The 17,974-nt window shown below is 34.6% G+C and overlaps 2 protein-coding genes across 2 annotated transcripts in view; both read left to right on the top strand.

Moving 5' to 3' along the window:
* LOC308350874 (uncharacterized protein) overlaps positions 1 to 17,974 on the top strand; it is a gene marked incomplete at both ends in the record, with an annotated part of 62,698 nt that continues 44,724 nt past the window's right edge. The window contains one exon of the mRNA XM_080816338.1: positions 1 to 928. Coding sequence (XP_080672464.1) covers positions 1 to 928 — 928 coding nt within the window. The remainder of the gene's footprint in view (positions 929 to 17,974) is intronic.
* On the top strand, positions 6,054 to 6,989 carry LOC308350124 (olfactory receptor 52E4-like; the record flags this gene model as incomplete). The annotated part of the gene is made up of 1 exon (XM_080815128.1): positions 6,054 to 6,989. The coding sequence occupies one exon, from the start codon at positions 6,054 to 6,056 to the stop codon at positions 6,987 to 6,989; it is 936 nt and encodes a 311-aa protein (XP_080671254.1).

Below are 17,974 nucleotides of genomic sequence, written 5' to 3'. Positions count from 1 at the left end.
ATGGTCCCGTCTAATGACACACAATTCCATCCCAAATTCTTTCTCCTACTGGGAATTCCAGGGCTAGAAGACATGCATATGTGGATTGCTTTTCCATTTTGTATTGTATATTTGACAGCGTTATTGGGAAACATTACAATTCTTTTTGTGATTCAGACTGATCGTAGTCTCCATCATCCTATGTTCTACTTCCTGGCCATTCTGTCATCTATTGACATGGGCCTGTTCACATCCACCATCCCCAAGATGCTTGGAATCTTCTGGTTCAATCTGAGAGAAATCACTTTTGAGGGCTGTCTCATTCAGATGTTCTTCATCCACTTATGTACTGGCATGGAGTCGGCTGTGCTCGTGGCCATGGCCTATGATCGCTATGTGGCCATCTGTAACCCTCTTCGGTACACACTGGTGTTGACAAACAAGGTGGTATCTGTTATAGCACTGATCATCCTCCTGAGACCCTTAGCCATTGCAATCCCTTTCGTTCTGCTCATCTTAAGGTTACCTTTCTGTGGGCATCAAATCATCTCCCACACATACTGTGAGCACATGGGCATTGCCCGCCTGTCTTGCACCAGCATAAAGGTGAACATCATCTATGGCTTATGTGCCATCTCTATTTTGGTGTTTGACATCATAGCCATTATCATCTCCTATGTCTATATCCTCCATGCTGTCTTCTGCCTCCCTTCCAGGGATGCCCGAATGAAGGCACTCAGCACTTGTGGCTCCCACGTGTGTGTAATGTTGGCCTTCTACACTCCAGCGTTTTTTTCCTTCATGACCCACCGGTTTGGCCAAAATGTTCCTCAATACATCCATATTCTTCTTGCCAACTTTTATGTTGTCATCCCACCTGCTCTCAACCCTGTAATTTATGGGGTCAGAACTAAGCAGATAAGAGAAAGGGTAACTAGAACTTTCAGGTATAAATTATGAAATCTGGTCTTCAGATATTAAGGAAGTTTGAGTATGAGAAAATGAAGCTTATTCTCTACTCTAAAAATTGTCACATTATAATGTCTAGGGAAGGTGGTATCCTATGTGCAGATTTATGACGTCTTTCATTCATCTTAGAAAATGTCAGCCAAAAGTAACAATAATAAATATTTAATATAAGCATAGTTCCAAACACATATGACAAATGACAGCAATTATGTGATAAATAAAATAGCATTTACATGAAAAAATTCCATGAAGTTGACAAAAATTGACTAGTATAATAATAACAATAATAATAATAATAATACCAAAAATAGACATATATTATGAGCCAGGCACTGTTTTCATGACTTTGTGAGTATTAATTCTTTAAATTCTTACAACTACAATAAGTAGTTTCTAGTTTTTTCCCTTTCTAAAGCTGAGGGAACTGAAGCAATAAGAATATCTCATATTAACATTAACATTATATTAGAGTAAGTAGCATTTTCAAAGTTGAACAGAAACACTCTCATTTCTCAGATGAGTAACCTAAACACACAACATGAGCATATTAAAGGAAAACTATGAACAAAAGTACATAAATTTTACATGTAAGTGGGTACAAGACGCTATTAGTAAGAAAAACTATCTCCTTATATAGGGTACTGACGGGAAGAGGCACTCCACAATTCCCTGTGATATAAGAATCGTATAAATGTTATGAAACAAGAGGTATTATGGCTACCAATAGTGACATCTAATATTTCTTGACCCCTTATAATGTTCTAGGAACTACATTTGGCTCTTTAGGTAATTCACATTTTATAATGAGTAGGTGGAGATTCAGAAGTTAGGTAATTTACACATAGTCATGTAACTATTTTGAAACAGGATTTTAAATGAGTTTAGTTCTGGGGACGTTTCCTTAACCTCTCTGGCATAATTTAATATAGAAACAGACTGTGAAACAGGTAATCAAAGGTTAAGAAAACAAATTTTTTTAGGTGGCAACATGTTATTTTACAGCTTAAAATGGAATTATATAATGCATTGAGCATTACTATTAGTTCAGAAATGTGAATAAAAGATGATAGTATATATATATATCTTATAATATGTATATATGCTTCAAATAGGAAGAGACTGTGATTAAAGTAATTAGAGAAAATTAATAGATAGAAAAGATGGATGGAGAAATAAGCTACATAAAAAAAAAATTAGCATGCCCAAGAGACAAATATGAAAAGAAATCCCAGTTCCCTGGAAGCAGGTTTGAACCAAGATGCTTCAGAAAACTTGACTCAATTTCCCAGACACCTGGTCCCTGCAGGGACTGACCAAGGATGGCCTTCTCAGGGGAGCTACATCCTCTGCATAAATTTGTCCTTTTGAGGGATCCTGGGCAGAAAGGCCAGCCTGACATTGCAGGAGGAAGCAGAACATTGCCTTGGGAAGGTAGCCCAGTTTGTATTTTTATACGGTGGGAGGTCTCCCGTGAAAAGGCTAAGACAGGCAGGGCAGCTCAGCGTAGTGGACACTGAAGAGCGTTTTGGGAAGTTACATCAGGTAATACACTTACAGAAATATCAAGGATATAAGTGCCCTTTTTCTGAGCTACCCCTCAGAGAAGGAGCACCCAGGCACAGTAAGGTATGCTTTCACAGCAGATGTTAGCCTGAGTGAGTGACCAGAGTCCAGAACTATGGAAATCAAAGTGGTGTCAGTAGAGTGACCTCTTCGAAATGGTTGCTCTATTTTGGTAGCTGTAAAGCCTTGGGGACAATGATCATCAGTGAGCTTGTTGCAAATAATCATGAAGAATATATCTTGGTTAGCATTTGACTTAAAAGCTGATGAGTGTGACTAAAAAGGAAGATATCAGGAATAAAAGCTAGGTGCCATTCAAAACAAAAATTATTAGAGAATACTAAAACTTAACATAGGTTCTTAATTTTATTTTATGCTTCTTGAGTAGGATTGTAAACATTTTAGATTTTAGGATTTTTAGCTCTGTATTGATTGAGATAAATAATCTTGTGTTTAAGCTCCCAAAGTAAATATTTTATTAAAGCAAATGATACTGTATTTTATAAAATATTAAAGATGATGCTTATTTTGACTAGATTTCTATATTATACCATTTCATTATAGAGCATTTCAAACATCTACAGCCTAAGCAGAGATGTGTAATGCTCTCAGGATCCAATTGTCAACAACTGTAAACATTCTGTTCTCTCCAGACCTGGATTTGATTCTTTTAAGTAAAATTTGAATTCTGTTTAAGTGTAAAATCTTATCTGTACAGTCTTGGAAAATGTATATACTTTTCCTATACCCCTATAAAAAATATATATCCTATACCCCAATACAAATATAAAATTTTTCTGTCACCTCAAAAAATTCTTTTGTGTCCCTTCCCAGTCTGTCCGTGACCCCTTTCAATTCCCGGGCAACCACTGAATAGATATTTTCAGTACCCATTTTTTTTGTTGTTGTTAAAGGTTTTAATATTAAGTAATCTCTCACAACTCTGAGATCAAGAGTCACGTACTCTTCTGACTGAGCCAACCAGGTGTCCCTTGTAACCATTTTCTCTAGATCTTCATATAAGTGAAATCATACACTTAGTACTCCCCAGTAACTAGTGGCAGTTGACAGTTCAGTATAATGACATAGATTCATCTACGTGGTCACACATATAAATAGTCAATCCATTTTTATTGCTGAGTAGAATTTCATTGGGTAAATATTTCAAAACTGATTTTTCTGTTTACTCTTGATCACAGTATTTATGTTGTTTCCATTTGGAGCAGTTGTGAATAAAGCTGCTACCAACATTCTTGTACAAGTCTTTGTGTGGACCTATACTTTCACTCGTCTTCAGTAAACTCCTAGGAATTCAGTTGTTGGAGGTAATTAGGAGAATTTGTTCCACATCCTTGTTGAAATTTGGTGTCATCATGCTTTTTTTTTTTTATTTTGGCCATTATAATAGATGTGTAATAATATGTCATGTTAATTTTAATGTACATTTCCTGATGTCTAAAGATTTTGAGAAGTTTAATGTCATTTGTATATTTTCCTCTGCTAAGCAACAGTGTCGGCTCCTCTTTTTCCATTGCTTGTTTTCTTATTTGCTATTTTAAGCACTGCCATATACTTTTAACACAAATTCTTTTACAGAAATTGTAAAAGAAATTGTAAGGATTGTGAATATTTTCTCTCAGTCTTTGCCCTCTAAATTCACGTTCTTAAGAATAAATTTTAAAATTTAATAGCACGTAAGAGGCTATTTTTTTTAATCGTTATTGCTTTTTGTGTTCTAGGAAACCATTACTTTCCACTGGGTTGCAAAGATACTTTCCTTCCTTTGACTTCATACATGTTAGAAATTGAGTTGCTTTTTTTAAAAAAATATCTAGGTATATTTTAGAAATGTAACTAGCGTTTGATTTTGTTGTGAAGTTGGAAGCAAGGTTCTTTTTTTTTTTAATAAATGTATATTTAGTTGCACCAGTATCATTGGTAGAAACAACTCTCTTATCTTCACTGAATTACTCTATTGGTCATTTTATAAAATTTAACTGAGGACATAAAATAAGTCTATTCTGTTCTTTCTCTGCTTATCTATTTGTCTTATCATTTTTCAACTACCACATGGTCTTGATTACTATACATTTTAAAGTCTGAAGTCCTTTATTATAGTTTCCTCTGTTTTGTTACTCTTCTTCCAAAAAATTTAGGGTATTCTTATAATTATTTTAGAATAAGCTTTAATTTCTTGGTATTGATTGAAACCGTTTTAAAGTTATTGATCTTTTTGGGAAGAACTGACATCTTAACATATTTCAGTCTTCCAAGCCATGAACACGTTATACTTTAAAACCTTTTTATGTCTTTTTAATTTCTGTCATGTTTTACAATTTTAAGTGCTTATTGCTAAGTACTGCATGCTTTTGATGTCATTTTAAGTGGTAGTGTGAATTTTCACAAAATTTTAAATGAAATTTTAGTTTCTAATTGTTAGCTAACAATATATGGAAAATTATTGATTCTTTTACCTGATTAATTGATAAGCTAAATAATTAGTTCTATATTCTTTAATTTTTATGTAAGTGGTCGTGTCACTTATGAATAGGAAAGTTTATTTCTTTCATTCCAATCTTAATGTCTTCTTATTTATTTATTTATTTTTGACATATTGACCTTTTTGGGACCTCTAGTAAAATATTAAATATAATTGATACTGGTTGATATGCTTGCCTTATTTCCAACCCTAGAGACAAACCATTCTGTGTTTTACCATTCAGTATGATATTAGCTGTGCATTTTTCATAGATTCCTTTCGTTAAATTGAGCAAGTTTTATGTTTTGCCTAGTTTGCTAAAAGTTTCTTTTGTTTAATAACACATATGGATGCTGAATTTAATGACTTTTTTAAACCTGTATTAAAACTATTTCTTTTTTGCATTATGTTGTGAATTTTTTGACAATAAAAGTAGGAAAATACTAATAATAAATTTATCAATCACAACATAAAAGCACAGTTTTATTAAAAGATAGCTATAAACACAGTCCTATTAAAGCAAATAAGGGGAAAAATAATAATTAATTATTATTAATTATGACAGTCAAATAAGTCAAATAAGCCTTATAAGTAGATATCTTCTTGATCACCATATCCAAAGTTTCTTGCCATTCCAATTCCACATTCTTCTTCTTTTTTTTTTTTTTTTTTTACAACATTTTGGTAGAGTTTTCTCTTACAAATCCACTCAACTAACTAACCAATGTAATTTAAAGATATAATACAAATTTTGGTTACTGGAAGGGTTTTCAGTTGATACTAGTGAATATGGATGAGAATTTCACAAAAGAATGAGCTAAAAATGATCATGGATCACCACTGCAGCCGAAAAGACTATTTCTAACTTCCACAATCTCCTTGGAATATTAAATGGGATAGTCAATAATTTGAATTTAGTAGTCAGTTGTCCTCAAATTCCTATTATGTTCTTAAGTGTCTAGTTGGTATGCTATTATATACATGCAACCACCATATATCACTTTATGTCTCCCCAGAAATACTGAAGAAGACCATAGAGTATTTTCCAAGAGTTCTCCTCAGGATGTCTACTGTCAATGATAGTGCCTCTTATCCATCTGCCTTCCTTCTGTTGGGTATCCCTGGTTTAGAAGCTTTCCATATCTGGATTGCTTTCCCTTTCTTTGTTGTTTATCTGATAGCACTCATGGGGAATGTCACAATCCTGTTTGTGATCAAGACTGAGCAGAGTCTTCATCAACCCATGTTCTATTTTCTGGCTCTCCTCTCCTTTATTGATCTAGGCCTCTCCACTTCTACCATTCCCAAGATGCTAGCTATCTTCTGGTTCAACTCTAGGGAGATAAGATTTGAAGGCTGTCTCATCCAAATGTTCTTTATCCACACCTACACTGGCATGGAATCTGTTGTACTGCTGGCCATGGCAATCGACCGCTTTGTCGCCATCTGTTATCCACTGAGATATAACACTATTCTCACCAATAGAGTGGTAGCCATCATGGCCTCCATTGTAGTGGGGAGGCCAGTTCTCCTTGTCATCCCCTTCTGCCCACTTCTCAAACGATTGCCCTTTTGTGGACACTACATTATTCCTCACACCTACTGTGAACACATGGGAATTGCCCGTCTTGCCTGTGCTAACATAAGGGTCAATATCATCTATGGCTTATTTACCATTGCCGCTCTGATTTTTGACTTGATTCTTATTGCCCTCTCCTATGTTCAGATCCTACGAGCTGTTTTCCGCCTTCCTTCGAGAGATGCCAGACTCAAAGCACTTAGCACATGTGGTTCACATGTCTGTGTCATCTTAGCCTTTTACACACCAGCATTTTTCTCTTTTATGACTCACCGATTTGGTAGAAATATTCCTCGCTACATTCATATCCTCCTGGCCAATCTGTATGTGGTTGTTCCTCCTTGTTTAAATCCAGTCATTTATGGGGTTAGGACAAAGCAAATTCGGGACCGAGTTGTGAAATTTGTAAAGAAAGAGTAACCTAAATATATTTAAAAATTAATAAGTTCTTTTAGGCTAACCTCCAACTTATACATTTCTCAGTGCACCCCAAACTGAGATTAGTAAAGGCCAGTTAGGTATTACTTCAGCCTTTATTAGGGTCTCCTAAACTCACACTCCATCATGCCTTTATGTAATCTCCACTTTTTCAATAGATTATATATTGCTTTTTCTCATTGAAGGTGAGAGAAGATTATGGGACCTAGTCAAAGATATAATGAAATTCTTGAGTATGTTCAGACATGCCAGCAGTAAAATTTATGTACAGATTTGATTAAAAAAAAGATTCTGGTGGCATAAAATTCTTCAGGGTTTGTAAATATTCATGCATCAATATTTAAGAATGTGTCCTTCAACTACCTATTTGTCTGCCAATATTACTTTCATCTAGGTGATATTTCTTAATTTCACTCAGAGAGTTACTGCAATCTGCATGCTATTTATTACTCAGTTCAGTCTCTGAAAGAGTCAAACTCATTCTCTGTTGCCAGTCCTACAATGATACCAAAACCAGAGGAAAGCATTCATGAAATAAAATTAGTTATCAGGGTGCCTGGATGGCTCAGTGGGTTGAAGCCTCTGCCTTCAGCTCGGGTCATGATCCTGGGGTCCTGGGATCAAGCCCCGTGTTGGGCTCTCTGCTCAGCGGGGAGCCTGCTTCCTCCTCTCTGCCTGCCTCTCTGCCTACTTGTGATCTCTGTTAAATTAAAAAAAAAATCTTTAAAATTAGTTATCAAATTCCTTCATAAACTCAGTTACAATAAGTATTAACAAGAATTATGCAAAAGTGAGTTTAATGATACATAACATGATACTATATCACAATCAAGTAGCACTTACCTTACAAATGCAGGGGAAATTTTCATTTGAAAAATCTATTAATGTTTTTCACGGTATTTTCAAACAAAAATAATTGCATAGGATGTTAATAAATGCAGAAAAAACATTTGACAAAATCTATCATGAATTTCTGATAAAAATTTCAGAAAACTAAGAAAAGAAGGGAACTCACCCATAAGGTAAAGAAAACCTATGAAAAGTGGTAGGTTACATCACAGTGAAGAAAGACTATTTCCTCTCTATCATCAAAAAAAAAAAAAAAAAAAAAAGTAAGGCTATTCTTACAATGGCTGCTTGCTTTTGTACTGGGGCTTGTAGCCAATGCATTAAGGTAAGTAAGAGGAAATAAAAATCATTGATATTAAAAAGAAATTTACTTTTTATATGGTTTTTCTATGTAGAAAAATCTTACATAACTTACTAAAAGCTACTAGAACTAATATGTGAGTTTAGCAAGTTTAGAAGATGCACGGTTACTACACAAACATTTAAATTTCTTAGTCTAATAACATTCTGTTAGAAAATTAGATAAAAATATCATTTGCAAAAGCCTAAAAATAGAATATTTAGGGACACATTTGATTAAAAAAAAAAGTAAGAATTGTAGAGAGAAAAACTAAAAAACATTGCTGAGAACATATATAATAGGAGAGATAGACGATTGTCATGTATCCAAGTCTCAATATCATGAATATTTCTATTCTCTCCACATTGATATACAGATTTACTCATGCTCCAATCTAATTTTCAACAGGTTTTTTTCTTGTAGAAATTGAAAAACATATTCTAAAATCTCTTTGGAAATGGAAATTAACAAAAATAACCAAACAACTTCGAAAAAATATGTTAACAAAGTTGGGGTACTTAATTAGTAAGACAGTATGCATAAAGTAATGACATAAAGATATGTAAGATAATCAACAAACTAGTCTAGGGAGCCCAAATATAGACCCATACATATAATCTTAATTGATTTTCAACAAAATGCCAAGGTAATTCAACGTAGAATGGAAAGATTTGGAACAACCGGTTTGTCATATGCAAAAATATGCACCTCAATCTCTACATCCTCTACAAAAATAAAGTAAAAGTGGATCATAAATGTAAATGTAAAACCCAAAATTAAAAATAAGAAACTCTAGGGAAACATTATATTAAAAATCAATAATCACATATACTTTTAAATTATTGAACTGAATTTCATAAAATTTAAGAACCTCTACTCTTCCAAAGTACAATTAACAGAATAAAACACAAGTTGCAGAGTTCAAGAAAATCTATCAAATTAAATATGTGATAGTGGACTTGCATTTAGTATACATAAGGCAGTTTTAAATTTAGATAAAAAGCAAACTAGCCATTCAATAGACATGGACAAAATATTTTAATGAACTTTTCACCAAAAGGTATATACAGATTGAAAAACATTCTCGGTACCATTAATAATTAGGAAATGTGATTAAAATCTCAGTGACATACAACACACTATTATGATATCCCAAAATCTTAAAAACCTGACTGTAATACATATTGAGTATATTTTTGGGGACCTATTTCTGGGCTCTCTATTTTGTCTCATTGATCTATTTGTTTATTCTTTTGTCAATACCACACTATCATAATTACTGTATATTTATATTAAGTCTTGAGGTCAAGTAGTGTATCTTCTCCAACTTTGTTCTTTTCCTTCAATATTGCATTGGCTATTCTGGGCATCTTTTCCTTTATTAGATAAGCTGTAAAATCAGTTTTTCAATATTCACAAGTAACTTTCTGGGATTTTGATTTGGATTGTAATAAATCTATGCATCAAGTTGGAAAGATCTAACCTCTTGACAATATTGTCATCCTACCCATGAACATGTATTACTCCTTTGTTTATTTCTTTGATCTTTTTATTTGCAGACATTTATAGTTTTTCTCACATAGATATCATACATGTGTTTTAAGATTTGTACCTAAGCATTTTTTAATTGCTAATGTAAATTGTATGGTGTTTTAAATTTCAAATTCCACTTTTTCATTGTTGTTAAAGAGAAAAGTAATTGGCATTTTTTAGAGTTTTAATTTTAATTCCAGTATAGTTAACATATAATATTATATTAGTTATAGGTATAAAATATAGTGATTCAACAATTCTATACATTACTCAGTACTTGCTTCTCACGGTAAATGCACTCCTTAATCCCCTTCACCTATTTCACCCATCTCCCCCCACCCAACTTCCCCTTTGGTAACCATCTGTTTGTTCTCTACTGTTATGAGTCTGTTTCTTGGTTTGTCTCTTTCTTCCCTCCTGGCCCCCACCTTTGTTTGGTTGTTTCATTTCTTTAATTCCACCTATGGGTGAAATTTGTCTTTTTCTGACTTATTTTGCTTGTTTCTTTTCTTCAAACCATGCATGACTGGTATTTGTCTTTCTCTGACTGACTTATTTTGCTTAACATTATATCCTCTATCTCCAACCATGCGTAGCAAGTGGCAAGATTTCATTCTTTTTTATGGCTGAATAATATGTGATTATGTATATACCACATCTTCTTTATCCATTCATCTATAGATAGACGGTTTGGCTGCTTCCATATTTTGACTATTGTAAATAATATTGCAATAAACATAAGGGAGCATATATTCTTTTGAATTACTGTTTTGTATTCTTTGTGTAAATACCCAGTAATTTAATTACTGGGCATTTTTAGTACTATTTTTAATTTTTTGAGGAGGCTCCACACTGTTTTCCACAGTGGCTGCAACAGTTTGCATTTTCACCAGTAGTGTACCACACATTCTTGCCAACAACTGTTGTTTCTCACGTTGATTTTAGCTGTTCTGACATGTGTGAGGTGATATTTCATTGTGGTTTTGATTTCCATTTCCCTGATAAGTCATGATGAGCATCTTTTCACATGTCTCTTGGCCATCTGGATGTCTTCTTTGGAAAAATGTCTATTCATATCTTCTGCCCATTTTTAAATTGGATTATTTGTTTTTTGGGTACTGAGTTGTATAAGTTCTTTATATACTTTTGATATGAATCCTTTGTCATATATGTTGTTTGCAAGTATTTTTCCCATTCAGTAGGTTGTCTTTCAGTTTTGTTGATTGTTTCTTTCACTGTGCAGAAGCTTCTGATTTTGATTTAGTCCCAATGGCTTATTTTTGCTTTTACTTCCTTGGCTCAGGAGACATATCTAGAAAAACGTTGCTACAGCTGATGTCTGAGAAATACCACCTGTGTTCTTTTCTAGGATTTTTAGAGTTTCAGGTCTCACATTTATGTCTTTAACCCATTTTGAGTTAATTTTTGTGTGTGGTATAGAAAGTGGTCCAATTTCATTCCTTTGTATGTAACTTTCCAGTTTTCCCAACAGCATTTATTGAAGAGACTGCCTTTCTCCCATATGTTCTTTCCTCTCATGTTGAAATTAATTGACCATATAATCATTGGTTTGTTCCTGGGTTTTCTATCCTTTTCCATTGACTTTTGTGTCAATTTTTGTGCTAGTGCCATACTGTTTTGATTATGACAGCTTTGTAGTATAATTTGAAATCTAGAGTTGTGCTACCTCCAGTTGTGTTTTTCAAGATTTTCTTGGCTATTCAGAGTCTTGTGATTCCATACAAATTTTAGACTTATTCCTTCTAGTTCTGTGAAAAATGTTGGTATTTTGCTAAGGATTGCATTAAATCTGTAGATTGCTTTGGGTAGTATGGACATTTTAACAATATTTATTCTTTAATCCATTGGTGTATAATGTTCTATTTGTGTCATCTTCAATTTCTTTCATCAATGTTTTATAGTTATCAGAATATAGGACTTTCACCTCCTTGATTAAGTTTATTCCTAGGTATTTTATTATTTTTGGTGTAATTGTAAATGGGATTGCTTTCTTAATTTCTCTTTCTATTGGTTCATTCTTAGTGTGTAGAAATGCAACAGATTTCTGTATCCTGCAATTTTACTAAATTCATTTATCAGTTCTAGCAGTTTTTTTGGTAGAGTCTTTAGGGTTTTCTATATAGAGTATCATGTCATCTGCAAATAGTGGAAGTTTTAGTTCTTCCTTACCAATTTGGATGCCTTTTATTCCTTTATGTTACCTTATGTTATCTGAGTGTTATGACTAGAACTTCCAGTACTATGTTGGATGAAAGTGGTGATAATGGACATCCTTGTCTTGTTCTTGATCTTAGGTGGAAATCTCTCAGTATTTCATCACTGAGTATGATGTTGGGCTGTAGGTTTTTAATATAAGGCCTTAATATAAGGCCTTTATTATGTTGAGGTAAGTTCCCTCTAAACTTAGTTGTTGAGGGTTTTTATCATGAATGGATGTTTAACTCCATTAGATGCTTTTCCGGCATCTACTGAAATGATATTATGGTTTTTGTCCTTTCTCTTATTGATGTAACATATCACATTGATTGCTTTGTGAATATTGAACCATTGATTCTGGGGATAAATCCCACTGGATCATGGTGAATGGCTTCTTTTAATGTTGTTACTTTTAGTTTGCTAATATTTTTTTGAGGATTTTTGTGTCTATGTTCATCAGAGATATTGGTCTATAGTTCTCTTTTTCATGGTGCCTTTATTTGATTTTAGTATCATGGTGCTATCAGCCTCATAGATTGCATTTGGAAGTTCTTCTATTTTATTTTTTGGAATAGTTGAGAAGAATAGGCATTATCTTTTCTTTAAGTGTTTGGTAGAATTTGCCTGTGAAGCCATCTGGTCCGGACTTTTGTTTGTTGGGAGTGTTTTTTTATTAGATTCAATCTCCTTGCTGGTAATCTGTTCAAATTTTCTATTTCTTCCTGATTCAGTTTTTGTAGGTTCTATGTTTCTAGGAATTTATCCTTTTCTTCTTAGTTGTCTAATTTGTTGGCATATAGATTCTCAAAATATTCTTTTACAATCATTGGTATTTCTATAACATTGGTTTTTATTCTCCTCTTTAATTTGTGATTTTGTTTATTTGATTTCTTTCTTTTTCTAATGAGTCTGGCTAAAGTTTTATCAATTTTGTTGATCTTTTCAAAGAAACATCTCCTTTTTTTTGTTTCTATATCATTTATTTCTGCTTTAATCTTTATTTATTTCCTTCCTTTTGCTGGCTTTCTGATTTTTTTTTTCCTTCTTTTTCTTACTCCTTCAAGTGTAAGGTTAGTTTGTTTATTTGAGATTTTTCTTGCCTCTTCATGTAGGTCTGTATTGCTCTAAACTTTCCTCTTAAAACTGCTTTTGCTGTATCCCAAAGAATTTGGACTGTTGTGTTTTCATTTTTATTTGTTTCTATGTACTTTTTGATTTCATCTTTGATTTCTTCACTCACGCATTCATTGTTTAGTAGCATGTTGTTTAACCTCTAATGTATTTGTGGTTTTTCCAGATTATTTTCTGGAGGTTGATTTCTAGTTTCGTAGCACTGTGCTCAGAAAAGATGCATGGCAGGGTTCTTGGGTGGCTCAATTGGTTAAGCATCTGCCTGCAGCTCAGGTCATGATTGCAGGGTCCTGGGATTGAGCCCCGTGTTGGACTCTGTTCAGCAGCAGACCTGCTTCTCCCTTTCCTTCTCCATACTGCTCCCCCTGCTTGTGCTCTCTCTCTCTCTTTCTCTATCTGATAAATAACTAAATAAAATCTTTAAAGACGCATGGTATGACATCAATATTTTTGAATTTGTTGAGGCTTGTGTTGTGGCCTAATATATGATCTATTCTCGAGAATGTTCCATGTTCACTTGAGAAGAATGTGTATTCTGTTGTTTTAGGGTAGAATATTTTGAACATATTTGCTAAATATATCTGGTCCTTTGAGACATTCAAAGCCACTGTTTCCTTATTGGTTTTCTGTTTAGATGATCTGTTCATCGATGTATATGGGATGTTAAAATGCCCTACTATTGGGATGCCTGGGTGGCTCAGTTGGTTAAGCGGCTGCCTTCGGCTCAGGTCATGATCCCAGCGACCTGGGATCAAGTCCCACATCGGGCTCCTTGCTTGGCAGGGAGCCTGCTTCGCCTTCTGCCTCTGCCTGCCACTCTGTCTGCCTGTGCTCTCTCTCTCTCTCTCTGACTAATAAATAAATAAAATCTTTAAAAAAAAATGCCCTACTATTATTATATTACTACCCATTATTTCCTTTATGTTTGTTTTTAACATTAAGTGTTAAGTATTAAGCTTTAAGTATTTGGGTGTTCCTATGTTGGGTGCCTAAATATTTATAATTGTTATACCTTCTTGTTGGACTGTCCCCTGAGTGGTTGCATAATGTCCTTCTTTGTCTCTTGTTATAGTCTTTGTTTTAAGTCTCTATTTTGTCTGAGATAAGTTTCTGCTGTCCTGGCTTTTAATTTTAATTTTAATTTTTCTTTTTTTGCATATGCATTTGGATGATAAATCCTTTGCATCCTTTCACTTTCAATGTGCATGTGTCTTCAGGTCTGAAATGAGTCCCTTGTAGGTAGTATATAAATGGGTCCTGGATTTTTTTATCCATTCCATCACCCTGTGTCTTTTAATTGGAGTGTTTAGTCCATTTACATTCAAAGTAATTATTGATAGGAGTATATATATTGCCATTTTGTTTTATGGTTGTTTTTGTAGTTCTTCTCTCTTCCCTTGCTGCCTTCTGTCATGATAAGTTGGCTTTCTGTAGTGATATGCTTGGATTCCTTTATCTTTATTTTTTGCATATCTATGTTGGTTTTTGATTTGTTATAATTTTGTTTTATATGTGGTCTTCTGTATATAGCAATCTATATTAAGTTGATGGTAGCTTTAGTTTGAACCCATTCTTACTCCTCTCCTCCGCATGTTTTAGTAATATACTGTCATACTTTACATCCTTTTATTTTATGGGTCCCTTGACTGATTTTAACAGATATAGTTATTTTTCTGCTTTGTGCTTCCTATTTTCCTTACTTTTGCTTATGGTCTTTCCACTCAAAGAGTCCCCTTTAACATTTCTTGTAGGGTTGGTTTAGAAGTCATAAATTTCTTTAAATTTGTTTGTCTGAGAAACTCTCTATCTCTCCTATTTTTAATGATTTAAAAAAAATTTATTTATTTGACAGGTAGAGAGACACAAACAGGGGGAGTTGGAGCGGGCTTCCCACTGAGCAGAGAGCCTGATGTGGGCCCTGATAGCAGGACCCTGGGATTATGACCTGAGCCGAAGGCAGACATTTAAGGACAAAGCCACCCAGGTGCCCCTCCTTCTATTTTTAATGATAACTTTGCTGGGTAGAATATTCTTGGCTATAGATTTTTTTCTTTTTAGGACTTTGAATATATTAGACCACTTTCTCTGGCCTGCAAAGTTTCTGCTGAAAAATCAGCTGAGAGCCTTAAGGGGTTTCCGTTATATATAATTGCTTTCTTTTGTTTTCTGTTTTTAAAATTGTCTCTTTGTCACTACTTTTTGCCATCTTAATTTTGTGTGTCTTGGTGTGGACCTCCTTGGATTGATTTCATTTGGTGATTTCTGTGCATCCTGGATCTGGATTTCTGTTTCCTTTTGCAGATTCAGGATGTTTTTAGCTATTACTTCTTCAAATAAAATCCAGTCCCTTTTCTTTCTCTTCTCCTAGGATTCTTATAATACAAATGTTATTATTCTTTATACTGTCACTGAGTTCCCTGTCTGTTCTCATTTTGCATAATTTTTTCCCTGTCATCTGGTAAGCTTGATTACATTCAGTTTCTCTGTCCTCCAGGTCACTGATTTGTTCTTCTGCTTTATCTAGTCTATTATTTATTTCATCTGTGTATTTTTAATTTCATTTATTGCATTCTTCATCTCCAATTGGTTATTTTTTATCTTACTGTTAAGGATCTTAATGATGTCTTCTATTCTTTTCTCATGTCCAATATCTTTACAATCATAACTTTAAATTCTTTATCAGGCATACTACTTATCTCCATTTCACTTAAGTGTCTCTCTGTGATTTTGTTCTGTTCTTTCATTTGATATGTATTTCTATGTCTCTTCATTTTGTTTAACTCTGTGTTTCTCTGTGTTAAGAAAGACAGCTACATCTCCTGTATTTGAAAGTAATATGAAAAAGAGGTCCTGTAGTGCCCCACCATGCAGTGTCTCTGTTCACTGGAACCTGGCACTTTGTGGGTGTCTTTTATGTGTGATGTGTGTATCCTACTGTTGTGGCGGAACCACTTTTTCCTTTGCCTGTTGTGGGCAGTCTTTGGTCTCTGTGGTATTAGTGGGCCAGTATGGGGATGCCTTGGACTTGGGTTGACTCAGACTAGGCATTTTGCAGAGATGCAGTGGCAGTAAATGTAGGGTACTTTCTCTGTGCTGCCCCTGAAGAAGCTTTTTTTTTTTTTTTTTTTTGGTTGGTGCGGCCTGCAATCAGATCAGTTGTCTGCTTCCAACCCACTGCTGGATCTCTTTCTAACTAGTGTGTATAGTTATCTTACCCTCTTTCCAGGGCAGGACTCACTTTGGACTGATGTGAACCACTGTAGTGCGTGCTTGCACACTGCCTGCTGTATGGGCTCTAACCAAGCACATATTGGTAAAGGCAGATCTGTTCAAATATATACAGTGGGGCACCAGCTTCACCCAGATTGAGGCAGGATGTCCAGAGAGGATGGAAGCACAGCATGGGGTGGAGGACATGGCAGTGCTAGAAGTCAGGTAAGGAGTCCACAGGTCGTTATGCCTTTACCCTCAGGGAGAGAAATGGCATCTGTCAGTTCCTCTGTTCCTGGAGGAGTTTCCCAGTGATTTCTGTTCCTCCAGGATACTTTCTGAGACTAATAAAAAACTCCCTCCTGTATGTTCCAAACACCTTTCAAACTATTGCTTCTATGCTGTATTTCCTTGGGTTGTTTGTTGTGGTGTCTCTTTACGGACAAGGACTCAGTGTACTCTCACCCTCCAGGCTTTCCCAGAACCTAGTACACTGATTTTTTAAAGTTCTGGGTTTAAGTCCTGCTGGTTGTAAGAACTTGGTGTTATAGTGCTGTTATGGTGATTCATCTTCCCATGTGGGCTCCCTGGTGTGAAGGTCTGCTTCTTTCCCCTCTCTAGACCTGCATCATCTCTCCCTCTTGTGGATATCGCCACAAGTCTGGTTAGTTCCTGTCTACATTTCTACCCTATCCACTCTCTTAAATGTGGTATTTTCCCTATATTTACTTGTGGAGTTTCTTCTGCCAGTCTTCAGGTCATTTTCTGGCTTATTTACACTGATGTGAGTGTTATCAAGTTGTATGTATGGGATGAGGTGAGCCTACGGTCATCCTACTCTACAATTTTCCCCAGAAGTCTGGAAAGTAATTGATGTTTGTGTATTAACCTTGTATCCTGCAACCTTCCTGTAATTGCCTATTACTGCTAAGTAATTTTACCTTTGATAATGGTAGGCATATGTTCACAGAAAGTTTTATACACAAATATTCAAAGCTACTTTATTCACAATATCCAAAAACTGGAACCAATTCAAATATTTATCAATAATGACTTAATTGGCAAACTCAGACTTTTCCACATAATATAATACTATTCAGCATTATAAAGGTATGATACATACCACATGTGGGTAAATCTTAAAATAACATGCATAATGAAGAAAGAATATACCAGAAGAAAAGAGTCATAGTGTATAATTATATCTATATAGATTTGAAATAAAACAAAAACAAAAACAAAAACCCTAACCTAATGTATAGACATGAACTGTCATTTTTTTGGGAAAACAGGATGGATTTCAGCAAAAGACAATAAGTATGTACTTCATAGGCACATGAAGAAATTTAAGGGAATAAAAGATACATTTATTATCTTGCAATTCTTTCACAGTTGAATACATATGACAAAATATCTTAAATTGTATATTTTAAGTGAATTCACTTTACTGTATGTCAGACATCAATAAAGTTGTAAAAACATTTTTAAAAATATTCCCAGGGGCACCTGGGTGGCTCAGTGGGTTAAGCCTCTGCCTTCGGCTCAGGTCATGATCCCAGGGTCCTGGGATCGAGCCCCACATCGGGCTCTCTGCTCAGCAGGGAGCCTGCTTCTCCCTTCCTATCTGCCTGCCTCTCTGCCTACTTGTGATTTCTCTCTCTGTCAAATAAAAAATTAAATAATTAAA

The sequence above is a fragment of the Martes martes genome (genome assembly GCF_963455335.1).
Source record: "Martes martes genome assembly, chromosome: 10".
Lineage (NCBI taxonomy): Eukaryota > Metazoa > Chordata > Mammalia > Carnivora > Mustelidae > Martes > Martes martes.
Note: the sequence above shows the minus strand (reverse complement) of the source record. Positions and strands in the feature narration are given on the sequence as shown.